The 15,068-nt window shown below is 36.9% G+C and overlaps 1 protein-coding gene across 2 annotated transcripts in view; it reads left to right on the plus strand.

The window, feature by feature from the left end:
- Positions 1–15,068, plus strand: part of LOC150097353 (protein argonaute-2-like) — a 69,529-nt gene that overhangs the window by 21,419 nt on the left and 33,042 nt on the right. For both annotated transcript variants that reach the window (XM_090407689.1, XM_090407688.1), the window contains exon 2: positions 11,752–14,625. In XM_090407689.1, coding sequence (XP_090263815.1) covers positions 11,752–14,618 — 2,867 coding nt within the window. In that variant the 3' untranslated portion in view covers positions 14,619–14,625. The remainder of the gene's footprint in view (positions 1–11,751; positions 14,626–15,068) is intronic.

Here is a 15,068-nt window from a genome sequence, read left to right on the forward strand (position 1 = left end):
GGAAACAAGCTATACTACAATCATACTGGTTCGTTAAAGACACTGACTAACCGCTACCACAATTGTTGGCCTGACCTCTGGTGGGGGAAAAAAAAAAAAAAAAATTATACATCAACGCTAAAGTCCTATTATTTGTGTTGTCTACTATATACATATATTAACATTATATTATCATCATTCCAGCCAGTTGGAGTGGAATGGTTTCTAATAATAGCAGATTGGCTAGAGTCCTGACTTGTGTTGAATCTTTCAAATTAGGTTGGCTGAATGTGTGCCATCCAGATCCTTGGAATTTTCATACCATCTTTATTGTTGATATTTGGGTGGTTTATCAGGATTTTGCAGGATTCTTTAAATTTTCTTTCGTACCATGTTTTTGTGCGGTGTAAGGAGCAGATGCTTTTCCAGTTGATTTGGTGTACCATCGAAATCGAAAACCAAAATTCGCTCCCGTTCCTAGACACACTAGTTACACATCTTCCTTCAGGCAATCTATCCTTCACGGTCTACCGAAAACCGAGACACACAGGCCAATACATACATGCGAATTCATATCACCACCCAGCACAAAAATATGGAGTCATAAACACCCTTAAAAACAGAGCCACAACTATTTGCTCTAACCAGCAGGCCCTGAAACAAGAACTAAAAATCATTAGTGACACATTCATAAACAATGGCTATAACAAAAATACTGTCAATAAAATACTCTATAAAACCACAACAAAAACGAATCTAGACTACAGTAAAACCATAGCCATCCCATACATTAAAGGGTTATCAGAAAAAATCAACAGAATCCTACAACACTATAACCTTAATGCCACCTTTAAACCACCCACTAAACTTAAAACCATATTCAGCTCCTCTAAGGACCCTCTCCTCCCATTAGCACATCCTGGAGTCTATTGCATCCGCTGCACCTGTAACTTACCGTACATTGGTGAAACAGGACGGACAATCCCTATACGCAAAAAAGAACACATTAGACACATTAAATATAACCATTATGGTGAAGCAGGCCTCTCAGACCACGCACTCAACACCTTACACCAAATCAACTGGAAAAGCACCTGCTCCTTACACCGCACAAAAACATGGTATGAAAGAAAATTTAAAGAATCCTGCGAAATCCTGATAAACCACCCAAATATCAACAATAAAGATGGTATGAAAATTCCAAGGATCTGGATGGCACACATTCAGCCAACCTAATTTGAAAGATTCAACACAAGTCAGGACTCTAGCCAATCTGCTATTATTAGAAACCATTCCACTCCAACTGGCTGGAATGATGTTAATATAATGTTAATATATGTATATAGTAGACAACACAAATAATAGGACTTTAGTGTTGATGTATAATTTTTTTTTTTTTTTTTTTTTTTCACCAGAGGTCAGGCCAACAATTGTGGTAGCGGTTAGTCAGTGTCTTTAACGAACCAGTATGATTGTAGTATAGCTTGTTTCCTGTGTATATTTGTACGCTCCAGAAGATGACCTTGACATAAAGGTCGAAACGTCGAATTGTAAAATTTTAGTAATAGTAAACTAAAGTTTTTATTCAAACACGGTAGTTGCCTCCATAATTTCCAAAAATTAAATGTATGCTAAATTGTGTTGTAATTTCAAAGATTTATATGTACTTTTATCATACATATTTACTCAGTGACTGACCAGCTTAAGATACATGGCATCTGGGAATAAATTTAATATCTGTATTGCATACTAATGTGGGTTGATAACTCTTGAGCCCACATAGTACTGCTGTGTTATTGGTTCCTAACTTTTCAGTTCGAATGAACACTAGTACTTTATATATGGAAAACTGGTGCCAAAACAAATTACTGAATAGTTACAAGAAGGGAGGGAAGACTTTCAACCCCAGACTTCCCTCCTTTCAGCACCATCACCCTGCACTGCTTGACAATTTTTAATTATTCTGAAGAACATTTATTTTAATTTGAAAACTTTTACTACAAGGTGAGATATCCCAAAAGTTATAAAACTGTATAGTACTTACCATCATTGATGTCGCAGTTCAGTGATTTATCACCAGAATTCAACTTTCGAATGAAAAACTCAAAGACATTTCTTATTTTGATATTGTCATGCTGAAATGTAAAATTCTAACTAGCCAATGAGATAGAAAGAAAAAAGTAAAAAAATTTCCAGGATATAGCAATGAGAACAGCATCTTTTGCAACTGCACGGTTTTTGAAATTCTACATCATTGTGTACTTTTATCTCATTTGATTGGTAGTTAGTTAGAATTTTATATATCAGCATGATACTAAACTATCCATTAAATTATTTTCACTTTTCCACAGTAAATACAAGAACAGTGACCAAGAGTTAGTTTTTCATCATCATCATAATACTAAATATGGATATAGTCCTTATGACCTGTTCTAGTTTCATTTTTAATCTAACTGCCTCTTCTGGGGTCTATCTAGCCTTCTTTAGCCAATTGGTTTATCATCAAACTCATTCACTATCAGGGCACTCACAACAGCTACTGGCCATCCATTCCACTCATTTGTTATCCTCCATGCACACTTACTAACCATACTCTTACATAACTCCTGTTTCTCTCTCTCAATATGTCATGTATGGAAAACTTTCTTTTGTCTGTCTGTCTTATAGAACCCCTTTAAATCCCCCCTTTTCCATGTATCAACTGAACTTTGCAACTCACACACCTTCACCCTCCTAATAGGAATGTTTTCATAGGAATCATTCCATAGACCTCCACCACCTTTGTTATTCAACTTTGGATCCTCCCCATCACCTTCTGATATCCTCGAGAAATCCAGTTGTCCAAATATGTGCATTATAGTCAGGATACAGCCAAATCATGGCTTCATAATGACACATAATATATCTTTAACATGCTAGTGTATTTCAACATCCAGGTAATTCTTTGAACTGTTTTAATGAATTTTTCCCTCAGAACTTTCTATCGCAAACTCCAAATCCCTGGTCCAATTTCTGGTAATCAGTGTGATACACATTATGTAATATTTTCATCCCATTGAGTGCGTATGTTACATTTTTCAGCATTAAATTGACAACCATTATGTGTCTCCCACAATGCAAATTTATTTAAATCATCCTACAGGATATTTATCAACTCTCCCTCTCCAATTTTATATCTTCAGCAAACAACTGAATATACCCCTTTAAATTACTCCTTATGTCATTAATATACAAATTAAAGAGTAGCAAGTCCTACACATACTGGCCACCGAATTAGAAACCTTTGTGCAGATGTAAATGTCACTTATACAGTGTATATGTGAAATACTTGGTCACATGTTCCAGGCAACTATTTAAGAATACTGCTGGTCAGTAGCGTTGATCACAATGGGAAAAACAAAGGATTTTTCGGAGTTTAATAAAGGGCTCATTGTAGGTGCCTGTCTGGCTAGAGCCATAATTATTTTTAAAGAGCAGAGCTGACTGGTTTCTCAAAAGGTGATATATCCTAGGTGTAACTGTGGTCCTAAGACAGTGTCGGGAACGAGATCGCTGTCATCTAAGAAAGCTTGTATGGACAAAGAACTTCCTGTGTGCAGCAGTTTGACCAAAGCATTTAATGACGAATGTTCCCAATCCATATCTCACTGAACCATGCACAGAGAATTAAAGAGGATTGGTATTGGCAGTCACATGCCTATGCAGGAACCACTGATTTCTGTAAAGAACCAGAAAGTTTGTCTACAGTGGTGTCAGGAATACTGTGACTGGACACTGGAAGACTGGGAAAAAAAGTTGTGATTTGACAAGTCATGGCACACCTTGTTATGTACCAATGGTAGGCAGAGAGCAGTGAATCCAGCTTGCCTTGTAAACACAACTCAAGGTTCTGGAGGTAGTGTTATGGTGTGGGACATGTTCTGTTGGTACAGAATGGGTCCCCTGATATTACTGGAGGGTAGGGTGTCCTCCAAGAAATATCTGAACATTGTTGCTGTTCAAGTCCATCCTGTAATGTTCACTTTTTATTTGGCAGGTGTTGATTGTATCATGTACAGCAATGCTACTGTCCATCATGCATGAAGCAGCTTCCATCTTCCCTGGTCACCCGAGCTCAGATCTGAGATCTGAGCCCCCATTGAGAATGTATGGGACATGTTAGAAAAGCAGATCCCAGGGCAAAGTCCTCTTCCATCAAATCTGAGTTAAAGGACTGGTAAACAGCTAATATGTTGTAGACATAGATGGAAACCTACATCTTGTGGAAATTATGTGCTATACTCCAGCTAAGGAGATCCACTACAGTATTAAATAAAATTTCTAATTTAGTGGTCAGTATGTGTAGTACAGAGCCTTGAGGCACTCAACTAGTCATCTTCATTTATCTCGATTCCATCCTACTCTCTGGTGTTTGTCTATCAGCTATCCCTGTATTCATTAGCTTCATATCCATTTGCATTTGCTCCAACTTATGTAATAGTTTTCCATGCAGTATTCTGGCCAAATGTCTTTACAAAATCATTTGGCCAGAATACCTTTACAAAGTCATCGCACTATGTAGGATAAAATGCAAGTAAATTACGAAGGCAGGAGGGCCACCTTTTACATCCCCCCCCCAAAAATAGTGTATCATATTCTATCCACTGATTCTTTGATTTTACCTTTAGTCAACTTTTCCATTACTTGAACCATCCCCCCCTCCCCGAGATATTAATTAGTCTGTAATTAGCCACTTCTGTCTTGAAGCCACCTTTATCTATCTTACTGTCTTTTCATTCCCTTGAACCCTGCCAGAGCTGAGACTTAGATTGAGCAACTTCATTAGACGCACTGCCAATTCTCTTTCACATTCTTGTAGCATAGTCATTACATGCTATCTAGTCCCACTGCTGTATTCACATTGATATTTTTCAATATATTTGAGCACCTTCAGTTACTCTACCTGAATTCTGATATTAATCTTGTCATGTCTGCAACTGCAAGATCACCTAGATGATACACTTTGCATAATCATTTCTGTATACACACACACACACTCATTTGTCTCAGGAGTGGCTGAACCCACACTCGACTCCCCCCCCCCAGCTTCTGTAATTCTAATTTCCCTGATTTTGCACATCTAACCTCTCACTGAAAAAAATCTCTCTCTCTCTCTCTCCAAACATCTAACTCTAAAAACTATTCAATTGTAGTCCATATACAAGTCCTTTTGTCCATCAGATTCACTCCACATATCTATAAAATGCACACAACATTCCTCTTGCACAATTTTCTCATCAACTCATTAGCAATCATGGCCCTTCTTCTCAAGTCTGTCCTATTATGCTGATATAGTAGACTCACAGTCTTTACGTTCTCACTCTTCTTTTTCACTTCTATCAGCAACTCTTTCTTATCTTCTGTCATTGCATATTTTTTGTCATTTGAATCATTCATTCTAGCCAGAAACAATTACTTCTTACAGCACCACACATTCCTTTATCTTTGCATGCTTTTGTCACTTTTGGGAAACATTCTTTTGTCACTTTGTCATTAAGTACACTTCTTATTATCAAATCTCTATACAACACTTTCTTCTTAGTCCCAGTTTCTTATTCTTTTATACTTTTCCCATTCACTTTTTCATTCTGCTTCTTTCTGTTTCACACCAATCATTTATCCAGTTGCTTGAGCTCACATGTGAAAGACTCAGCCTAAGTTCACTATTTCTCTCCTCACTGTCACCTCTTCATCCACTTCTTTCATACATTTCATATTTTGTCTATCATTGCTCACTGCTTCCATTGTATTCTCAACACTTTCACTATCCTGCCTTATATATAGCTAATATTAGTTGCCTCATTCTTCTGTTTTCAACATGACTTGCATTTCTTCATTTACACGCTATTTATTTTCAAAACATCATCTCTCTGCTCTCACTTTCAAAGAGTGCAATGAGTACCTTGAACAAACATTGTGTTCAAATGAAAAGTTCAAAAGGTTAAGGAATCTGTTTAGGACTAGAATATAAGACGATGTGAAAGGTAACAAGTATCTCTGAGTTCGAAATGCTGATCCAGTGACTGTTATAAATTGCTGTATTTTTTACAATATGCCACTTTCAGCTTATTCATACGTATTACAAAAATCTAGGGTTAAACTTTTTAAGTGACTTGTGCTGTTAAGATTACAGTGCAAGAGAAACACTAGCTGGGGGGGGGGGGGAATAGCTGATGGGAAATTGGAATTCGAGAAATATATAGGATGATCAAGGTTATTGTGTTCATGTTGGAGGTTTAATGGAATATTAACAGCACTGAGAAAGGATTAAAACTAATTTTAATGCTTCCAATATTTCGTCTCTGTCACAGAGACATCTTCAGGGTTTACAAAAACTTTTTGTAAAAACACACACAAATACAATACACTAGTGAGTGAAACTAAAGTCCTATCTAGGAGGTGCCATTATAGGCATTTGTAGGTGGCCCAGGATGTAAAGAGGGATCTCTGATAATTAATCTTTCACAAATTTTTGGAAGTTTCATGCATCCATATTTGTTTAAATTAGGTTGATTCCTGAGTGCAGATGCAACGAACAGTCTTTCTTTTTTAAATTAACTGTGATGGAGCATATTGGTTTTTTCCAGCAGATCCTGTGAGTTGTATCCAAAAGATGGTCTGCAAAACCAGGTTGACCATAATCGGGATTGCAGATGTATGACTTGTGTTCTTCTAACCGGATGGATGCTGATCTACCTCTGTCCAAAGTAAGCCAGTTTACAGGTACAAGGAACTCTATATATCCAAGGCACTGAAAGAAGAGGGAGCTGGTCTTTGGTGGAACGGATAAGGGTAGCAAGTTTACAGTAGGGCTTAAAAGCTCTATGGAAGTTGTGCTTTTTTAATGATCTGGCTATTTTTTTCTGATGTACCACAGATGTGTAAGGTATGGTGATAGCATTTTGGAAGCATTTCTGAAGAGATGGTCGGGAAATGGACTTGATTGCTTTTTTAATTCTGTAGTCATTGGAAAGGAAAGTGTTGTGAATGTTTGAGTGCTGTTTAAAGAGCAGTTTCACTGGAACAAAGGTTGTGGGCTCTACTGGTTAGAGTAGGTTTTCTATATATAGAGAAAGAAAGGCTGCCATTAGGAAGGGTAAACTATTGTTATTTTCCTTTTCCATCGTAAACTGGATTCTTGTATTTAGACTATTGAGGTGACTGAGGAAGGAATCTAATGTGTCTGGGCCATGAGGCCAAATAGAGAACACATCGTCTACATATCTTAGCCAGATAGAAGGTTTTAGAGAGGAAGAGTATGGCTAGATTTTCAAAATTTTCCATGTAAAAATTGGCAAGAGGGGGGGTGAGAGGGGGAACCCATGGCAGTTCCCTCTATTTGTTTGTAGATTTTGTTCTTCAAAGAAATATAACCAGAGTTAATGGCAAAGGAAAAAAGATCTAAGATATCAGAAGGAAAAGCGTTTTTTAAGAGTGTTATGGTATTGATTAGGGGAATATTGGTAAACAGTGAGATGATGTCAAAACTGACCAATATGTCTGTATTATTTAAAGTACGATTTTCAATTAAGTTTTTAAAGTGAGTAGAGTTTTTACACAGCATGTGATAAGACCAATTGGGGAGGGGGGGTCAAAGAGTTAGCTAGCTGTTTTGATCATTTGAAGCAAGGTGCATTGGTGGCATCTACTATAGCTCTTAGGGGAGAATTAGGTTTGTGGATTTTCGGTAAACCGTACATACGGGGGGTGGGGGGCGAGAACAGAAGGGTTTGAGTTTTTTTATAATTTCAGGAGGCCAGGAAGACACTTTTTTAAGTAGGTTTTTTAACTTGAGTTTTTGTTGGATCGTGTTCAAGTGGTATGTAGGTAGTGCGATCACGGAGAATGATATCCATTTTATGTTTCTATTATTAGGTGTTAAGAACAACAGTAGCATTCCCCTTATCAGCTCTAGTGATGACAATGCTTTTTTTCTTATCTTAATTTTTCTGAGAGCAGAGAGTTGACTGGAAGATAAATTAATTTTTGGAGGTGAAGACCGAGAGAGAATGTTAGCTACATCAAGTCTGATGTTATTAGCTGTTTCTGGAGCTGAGTGACAGATTCTGCATTCGATGTTGTACATAATATCCAATACCAGAACTTCTTTAGGTGCTACAGCAAAATTATGTCCGAGGCTTAGGGCACTAATGGCATCTTCGCTAAGTCTTTTAGAAGATAGGTTGACTACTGTATGGAGCGGTTGAACTTGAGGTAGTGTTTTAGATTTACACAGATTATTGAACTTTTTGATATGCTTATTTTTTTATATTTTGGAATTCTTTCTGAGAGGAAGTTTCTGAGATGCTAAAGAGAATGAACCAAAGTTCTGGATTGAGTATAGTAGTGGGGAGCTCTGATTGTAACGAGCCAATGGTGGCGTTTGTAGTAGCGAGGCTGGTGCGAGTAGCGTTAATCTGCTCTCGTAAAAGTGCTAGACTAGAACGTTTGTATATCCGGAGGGCTTTATTAGATTTAAATTTGGTTTTAAGCCTAACACAGTTAGGCTTAAATACGGTAAGGCAAAACTACGCTTATCGAGGCAATTAAATCTGCTGCCCTTTTTAAAAAGATGTCGGGACTCCAGAGTCATTCCTAACTGTTAGGCTTAAAACCAAATTTAAATCTAATAAAGACTTCTGGATATACAAACGTGCTAGTCTAGCACTTTTACGAGAACAGATTAACGCTACTTGCACCAGCCTCGCTACTACAAACGCCACCATTGGGTCATTACAATCAGAGCTCTCCGCTATACTCAATCCAGAACTTTGGTCCATTCTCTTTAGCATCTCAGAAAGAATTCCAAAATATAAAAAATAAGCATATCAAAAAGTTCAATAATCTGTGTAAATCTAAACCACTACCTCAAGTTCAACTGCTCCATACAGTAGTCAACCTATCTTCTAAAAGACTTAGCGAAGATGCCGTTAGTGTCCTAAGCCTTGGACATAATTTTGCCGTCACACCTAAAGAAGTTCTGGAGTTGGATATTATGTACAACATCGAATGCAGAATCTGTCACTTAGCTCCAGAAACAGCTAATAACATCAGACTTCATGTAGCTAACATTCTCTCTGCTCTCAGAAAATTAAGATATGAAAAAAGCATTGTCATCACCAGATCTGATAGGGGGAATGCTACTGTCGTTCTTAACACCTAATAATAGAAACATAAAATGGATATCATTCTCCGTGATCGCACTACCTACATACCGCTTGAACATGATCCCACAAAAACTCAACTTAAAAAATTAAAAAAAAAACTACTTAAAAAAGTATCTTCCTGGTCTCCTGAAATTACAAAAAAACTCCAACTTTTCTGTCCCCCCCCCCCATATATATACCATTTACTGAAAATCCACAAACCTAATTCTCCCCTCAAAGCTATAGTACATGCCACCAATACCCTTGCTACAAATTATCAAACAGATAGCTAACTCTTTGACCCCTGATTGGTCTTACCACATCCTATGTAAAAAACTCTACTCACTTAAAAAACTTAATTGAAAATCGTACTTTAAATAATACAGACATATTGGTCAGTTTTGACATCATCTCACTTTACCAATATTCCCTTAATTGACACCTTAACACTCTTAAAAAACGTTTTTCCTTCTGATATCTTAGATCTCTTTTCCTTTGCCATCAACTCTGGTTATTTTTCTTTGAAGAACAAAATCTACAAACAGATAGAGGGAACTGCCATGGGTTCCCCCTCTATCAACCCCTCTTGCCAATTTTTACATGGAAAATTTTTGAAAACTAGCCATAGACGATGTGTATTTGGCCTCATGGCCCAGACACATTACATTCCTTCCTCAGTCAACTCAATAGTCTAAATCCAAGAATACAGTTTACGATGGAAAATTACCCTTCCTAGACACCTTATTAACAAGCCTTCCTAATAGTAGCCTTTCTTTCTCTATATATAGAAAACCTACTCACACAGGCAGATACATTCACAAACTCTCCCACCACCACCCCTCTCAGCAATATGGCATTATTAAAACTCTAACCAGTAGAGCCCACCATCTTTGTTCCAGTGAAACTGGTCTTTCAACAGAACTCAAACACATTCACAACACTTTCCTTTCCAATGGTTACAGTGACTACAGAATTAAAAAAGCGATCAAGTCCTTTCCCATTTCCCGACCATCTCTTCAGAAATGCTTCCGAAATGCCATCACCATACCTTACATCTGTGGTACATCAGAAAAAATAGCCAGATCATTAAAAAAGTACAACCTCCATACAGCTTTTAAGCCCTACTGTAAACTTGCTACCCTTATCCGTTCCACCAAAGACCAGCTCCCTCCACTTTCAGTGCCTGGAGTGTATGGAGTTTCTTGTACCTGTAAACTGGCTTACTTTGGACAGAGGTAGATCAGCATCCATCCAGTTAGAAGAACAAGTCATACATCTGCAATCACGATTATGATCAATCTGGTTTTGCAGATCATGTTTTGGATACAACTCACAGGATCACCTGAAAAAAAACCACTATGCTCCACCATAGTAAATTTAAAAAAGAAAGACTGTTCGTTGCATCTGCACTCAGGAATCAACCTAATTTAAACAAATATGGATGCATGAAACTTCCAAAAATTTGGGAAAGATTAATTATCAGAGATCCCTCTTTAAATCCTGGGCCACCTGCTAATGCCTATAATGGTCACCTCCCAGATAGGACTTTAGTTTCACTCATTAGTGTATTGTATTTGTGTGTGTTTTTACAAAACATTTTTGTAAACCGTGAAGATGTCTCTGTGACAGAGACGAAATATTGGAAGCATTAAAATTAGTTTTAATCCTTTCTCAGTGCTGTTAATTAAACCTTCAACATGAATTCTTCACAGCACTTAAGCCTCAACACACGGGTTATTGTGTTATTATGTTGGATGAAGATCTTTGCTGCAGTTATGGGAAGAGTTAGTGGTAAGCATATCTACTCTCCAACTAAACAGCCCGTATGTTCAAATCCTGTTATGGAATTAGCGTTTATGAATGTCTTTAAGTGGGAGATGATCTTAATTGCCCAGTGTGAGACCACCACCATATTTATTGGAGGCTTGAGGCATCTTTTAACTTGTGCTAAAGGAAATTCGTTAAGCAAGCCATTTCTGTAATCCCTGCAAGTGTGCTGTTGATTATCTGCTGTTTAATTAAGACCAGATTACATTGGCTGTAAAGATAGGTTGGGAGAATGTGAATCATAAAATTCAGAGGAAAGAGTGACTCAGACATAAGTTGATGACAGATAAGATTTTTCATAAGGAGTATGAAAAATGATCCTCAATAATAGGCAATATTATCTCTGGCCATAGGCTTTTATAGTAAAATACTTTTATCTGGTGATAAGCAGTGGCTTAGCTAAAGCTTTTGTCGTCCAGGGCAGTTCCTGAGTTTGCCACCACTCTCAATAAAATGACATATAGGGAAATAAATTAAAACACTATGTTTATGTGTATCTTAGTTGTAAGTATAGTTGTTAAAAACTAATTATTAAGTAATAAAAACTACTAAATTAATATAAATGAGAATCGTCAAAAAATAAAATTGTATCTCACGTGAAAAGTGCCACCCAGGGAGGACAGCCTCCCAGCTATGCCACTGGTGATAAGTATTTTACTATAAAATATGGTCTGTGATAATGTTAGATAGTGGTAGCACATTTTATATCATATATATCTCAAAAAAAAAAGTTTAATTTTTTTTAAAATTGTTTTATTAGGTAGGGGTAATCAGCCAAGTGATGAAGAGGTCAGAACTCCAGGTTCCCAGCCTTCTGTATCTTTTCAGGCACAAGCTGAACAAAGACAAGTGAGAGAAGTTTCATCAAGTCATCAGCCACCTAGAGTTCAACCCGTGCAAGAAGTCCAAAGGCAAAAAACTGAGGAAGCAAGACAACCTCAGAGACAGTTGCTTGTACCTCAGCAGCCAATCTCATCTCCTGAATCTTTAGCCACCTCTCTTAAAGAAAAGCTTTTTGTATCAGCACCACGAACATCAGGGGAAGACTTACCACGAAAACCAGGTTTTGGAACTGTAGGAAAAAGAATCAAGTTGATTGCAAATTATTTTGAAATAGAATTACCCCATGGTGATGTCTACCATTATGATGTTGATGTGGTTGCTAAGAGGGCTCAGCAGGTTGCCCAGGTCTCTGATAAAAAATACAGGTGTCTCAACACTAGACTCAATAGAGAAGTGGTAAAGAAAATGGTGAGTGAATTTGATACTTTTCGGAACTATTATCCTGTTTATGATGGACGAAAGAATCTCATTACTCGTAGGCCTCTTCCATCAACAAATGTTCTAAAATTCCCAGTAGAAATAAGAGAGCCTGGTTTTGAAAAAGGAGATTTATATGAAGTTACAATTAAACCTGTTCAGAAACAAGGAGGGAATAGTTGTGCTATTAGTTTGGAACCACTTCATGAATTATTTGGTGGGCGGACATCATCTGTTTCCCAAGAAGCAGTAATGGCTATGGAGATTATACTGAGACATGGACCAACTTTAAAATATATACCAGTTGGAAGGTCCTTCTTCAGTCGTCCAGATACACAGGATTTACACTCCTTGGGTGGTGGTAGAGAAATTTGGTTTGGATACCACCAGAGTGTGCAACTTGCCCAATGGAAACCGATGCTTAATATTGACATGTCTGCTACTACTTTCTATGAAAGTGGTCCAGTACTGAAATTTGTATGTGAAGTGCTTAAAATTGATAGAAATAGGTTGAGTCAGATAAAACAGTTACGTGATTCTGATAGGGTGGTCCTCACCAAAGAACTGAAAGGACTGAGAATTGTAGTGACACACATGAAATATCCTAGGAAGTATCGTGTTCTAAGAGTAACTCAAGAGCCAGCAAATAGGTTAAGATTTAGAATGAAAGAAGGTGAGAGAGAAGTTGAAAAGAGGGTCTCAGACTATTTTTTGGAAACTTACAAATTGAAACTGAATTTTCCAAATTTACCATGTCTTCAAGTGGGTACTGAACAAAAAAATATTTATTTACCTTTAGAGGTGTGTGAACTTATTGAAGGCCAGCATTGCAAAAAAAAATTAACTGAAATGCAGACAGCAGAAATGATCAAGTACACAGCTCGTGCCCCAGATCTAAGATTTAGAAATATTGAAGCTACAGTGAGGGATTCAGCATTTCATAATGATCCATTTATTCGAGAATTTAACTTGAGAATAAACACAAAACCATTACAACTTGAAGGAAGGATTATTGATCCTCCCCATGTTTGCTATAGTGAAAATAAACAAATTATGCCAAGAGAAGGTGCTTGGGACATGAGAGAAAAAATGTTTTTCATTGGTGCAGATGTAGATAGGTGGGTTTTACTAAGTTTTAGTGATCAGAGATTTTGTAATAAGAATCAATTAAGGAAGTTTGCTAGCATGTTATCTGAAATTGGTTGTTCATCTGGTATGCGTATTGGTGACCCACTGGATATTCTCTTTTGTGAAAATAGAACTATTGGTGAGATTTTGAACCGTGTGAAACAGACATATGGACCAAATTTAGTTGTTATTGTTCTTTCAAGTAGAATGTCCTGTTATGCTGAAATTAAACAAGCTGCTGAGACCCAGTTAGGTCTTGTAACCCAGTGTGTGAAAGATCTCAATGTAGTGAAGAAATGTAATCCGCCATTAATAAGCAATATTTGTCAAAAAATAAATGCAAAAATGGGTGGCATTAATAATGCATTATTAAGAGCCGAAAAACCACAGATATTTAAAAAACCAGTTATAATTATCGGTGCTGATGTCAGTCACCCTGCTCCTGGTGACAAAATTAAACCATCCATTGCAGCAGTTGTAGGCAGTCTTGATTCACACCCTTCAAGGTATGCTGTGTCTGTTCGTGTTCAGGCTGACAGGAATGAACTGAAAGAAAAAGAAGAAATTATCGTGGAATTTAAGGATATGATTAAAGAACTTTTAAAAGCATTTTATAGAAACACCAAAGGTATGAAACCTGAAAAAATAATTCTCTATCGTGATGGAGTCAGTGAAGGACAATTTGAAATTGTTCAGCGGAGAGAGATACGCCAACTTAGACAAGCTTGTCAAGAACTAAGTGCAGGAGAAGACTATACACCAGGTATTTCTTTCATTGTGGTACAAAAACGACATCACACAAGATTTAAACCATTTGATGGCAGGGATGGTGTTGGTAAGATGAGGAATATACCTCCAGGAACTACAGTTGATAAATTTGTCACTCATCCTGTTAATTTTGATTTTTTTCTCTGTAGTCATTTTGGCATTCAAGGAACAAGCAGACCATCTCATTATACAGTTTTATGGGATGATAATAATTTCACTGCAGATGAACTGCAAAAGTTAACATATTATTTGTGTCACATATATGCTCGCTGTACCCGAAGCATATCAATACCAGCTCCTGTTCAATATGCCCATTTGGCTGCTTTTCGAGCACGGCAGCATTTACTGAATCAAGTTGAATCAAGTGGAAGTAGTGATCTATCTGATTCAGCTCCTGTTTCTCTGCCACCAAATTTAATTGAAGCTGTTAAAGTTCTGGAGAGCTTGAAAAGCACAATGTATTTTGTTTAAATAATTGGTAAGTATTTCTTTGTGTGGCAGTGTTTTTTAGCTATTTTGTTGCTTCTTAGCTCTAGTATTTTTCTGTTTAAGGTTGTCACTGAGAATTTTGTATTAGTTTGTGTGTGTGGTGATATATCATTTTTATTTATAAAGTGCACCCTGTGTGGATTTTTTGACTCACGTGAGAAGGTATTTATTTTTAAGAGTTCAGAAACTTCTTGAAATATGACAGCATAATCTTAAGAGGTTTTTTGCTGCAGATTCACAAACTTATTTTGTAATTTTTTTCAGCATAGGTCTTAATGTAGGCATAAGCAAATATTTCTAGAAATTTTATAATTCTGAGCAAAATGTAAAAATAGTGCTGAATATTACTGACAATTAAAATTAAGTTTTTTTTTTTATTATTATTATTCCTCTTTCTAATACTTTATTCACACAGCCAACACAAATATCATT

The sequence above is a fragment of the Typopeltis vanoorti genome, chromosome 17, assembly GCF_054136105.1.
Source record: "Typopeltis vanoorti isolate ZY-2024b chromosome 17, IOZ_Tvanoo_1.0, whole genome shotgun sequence".
NCBI lineage: Eukaryota > Metazoa > Arthropoda > Arachnida > Uropygi > Thelyphonidae > Typopeltis > Typopeltis vanoorti.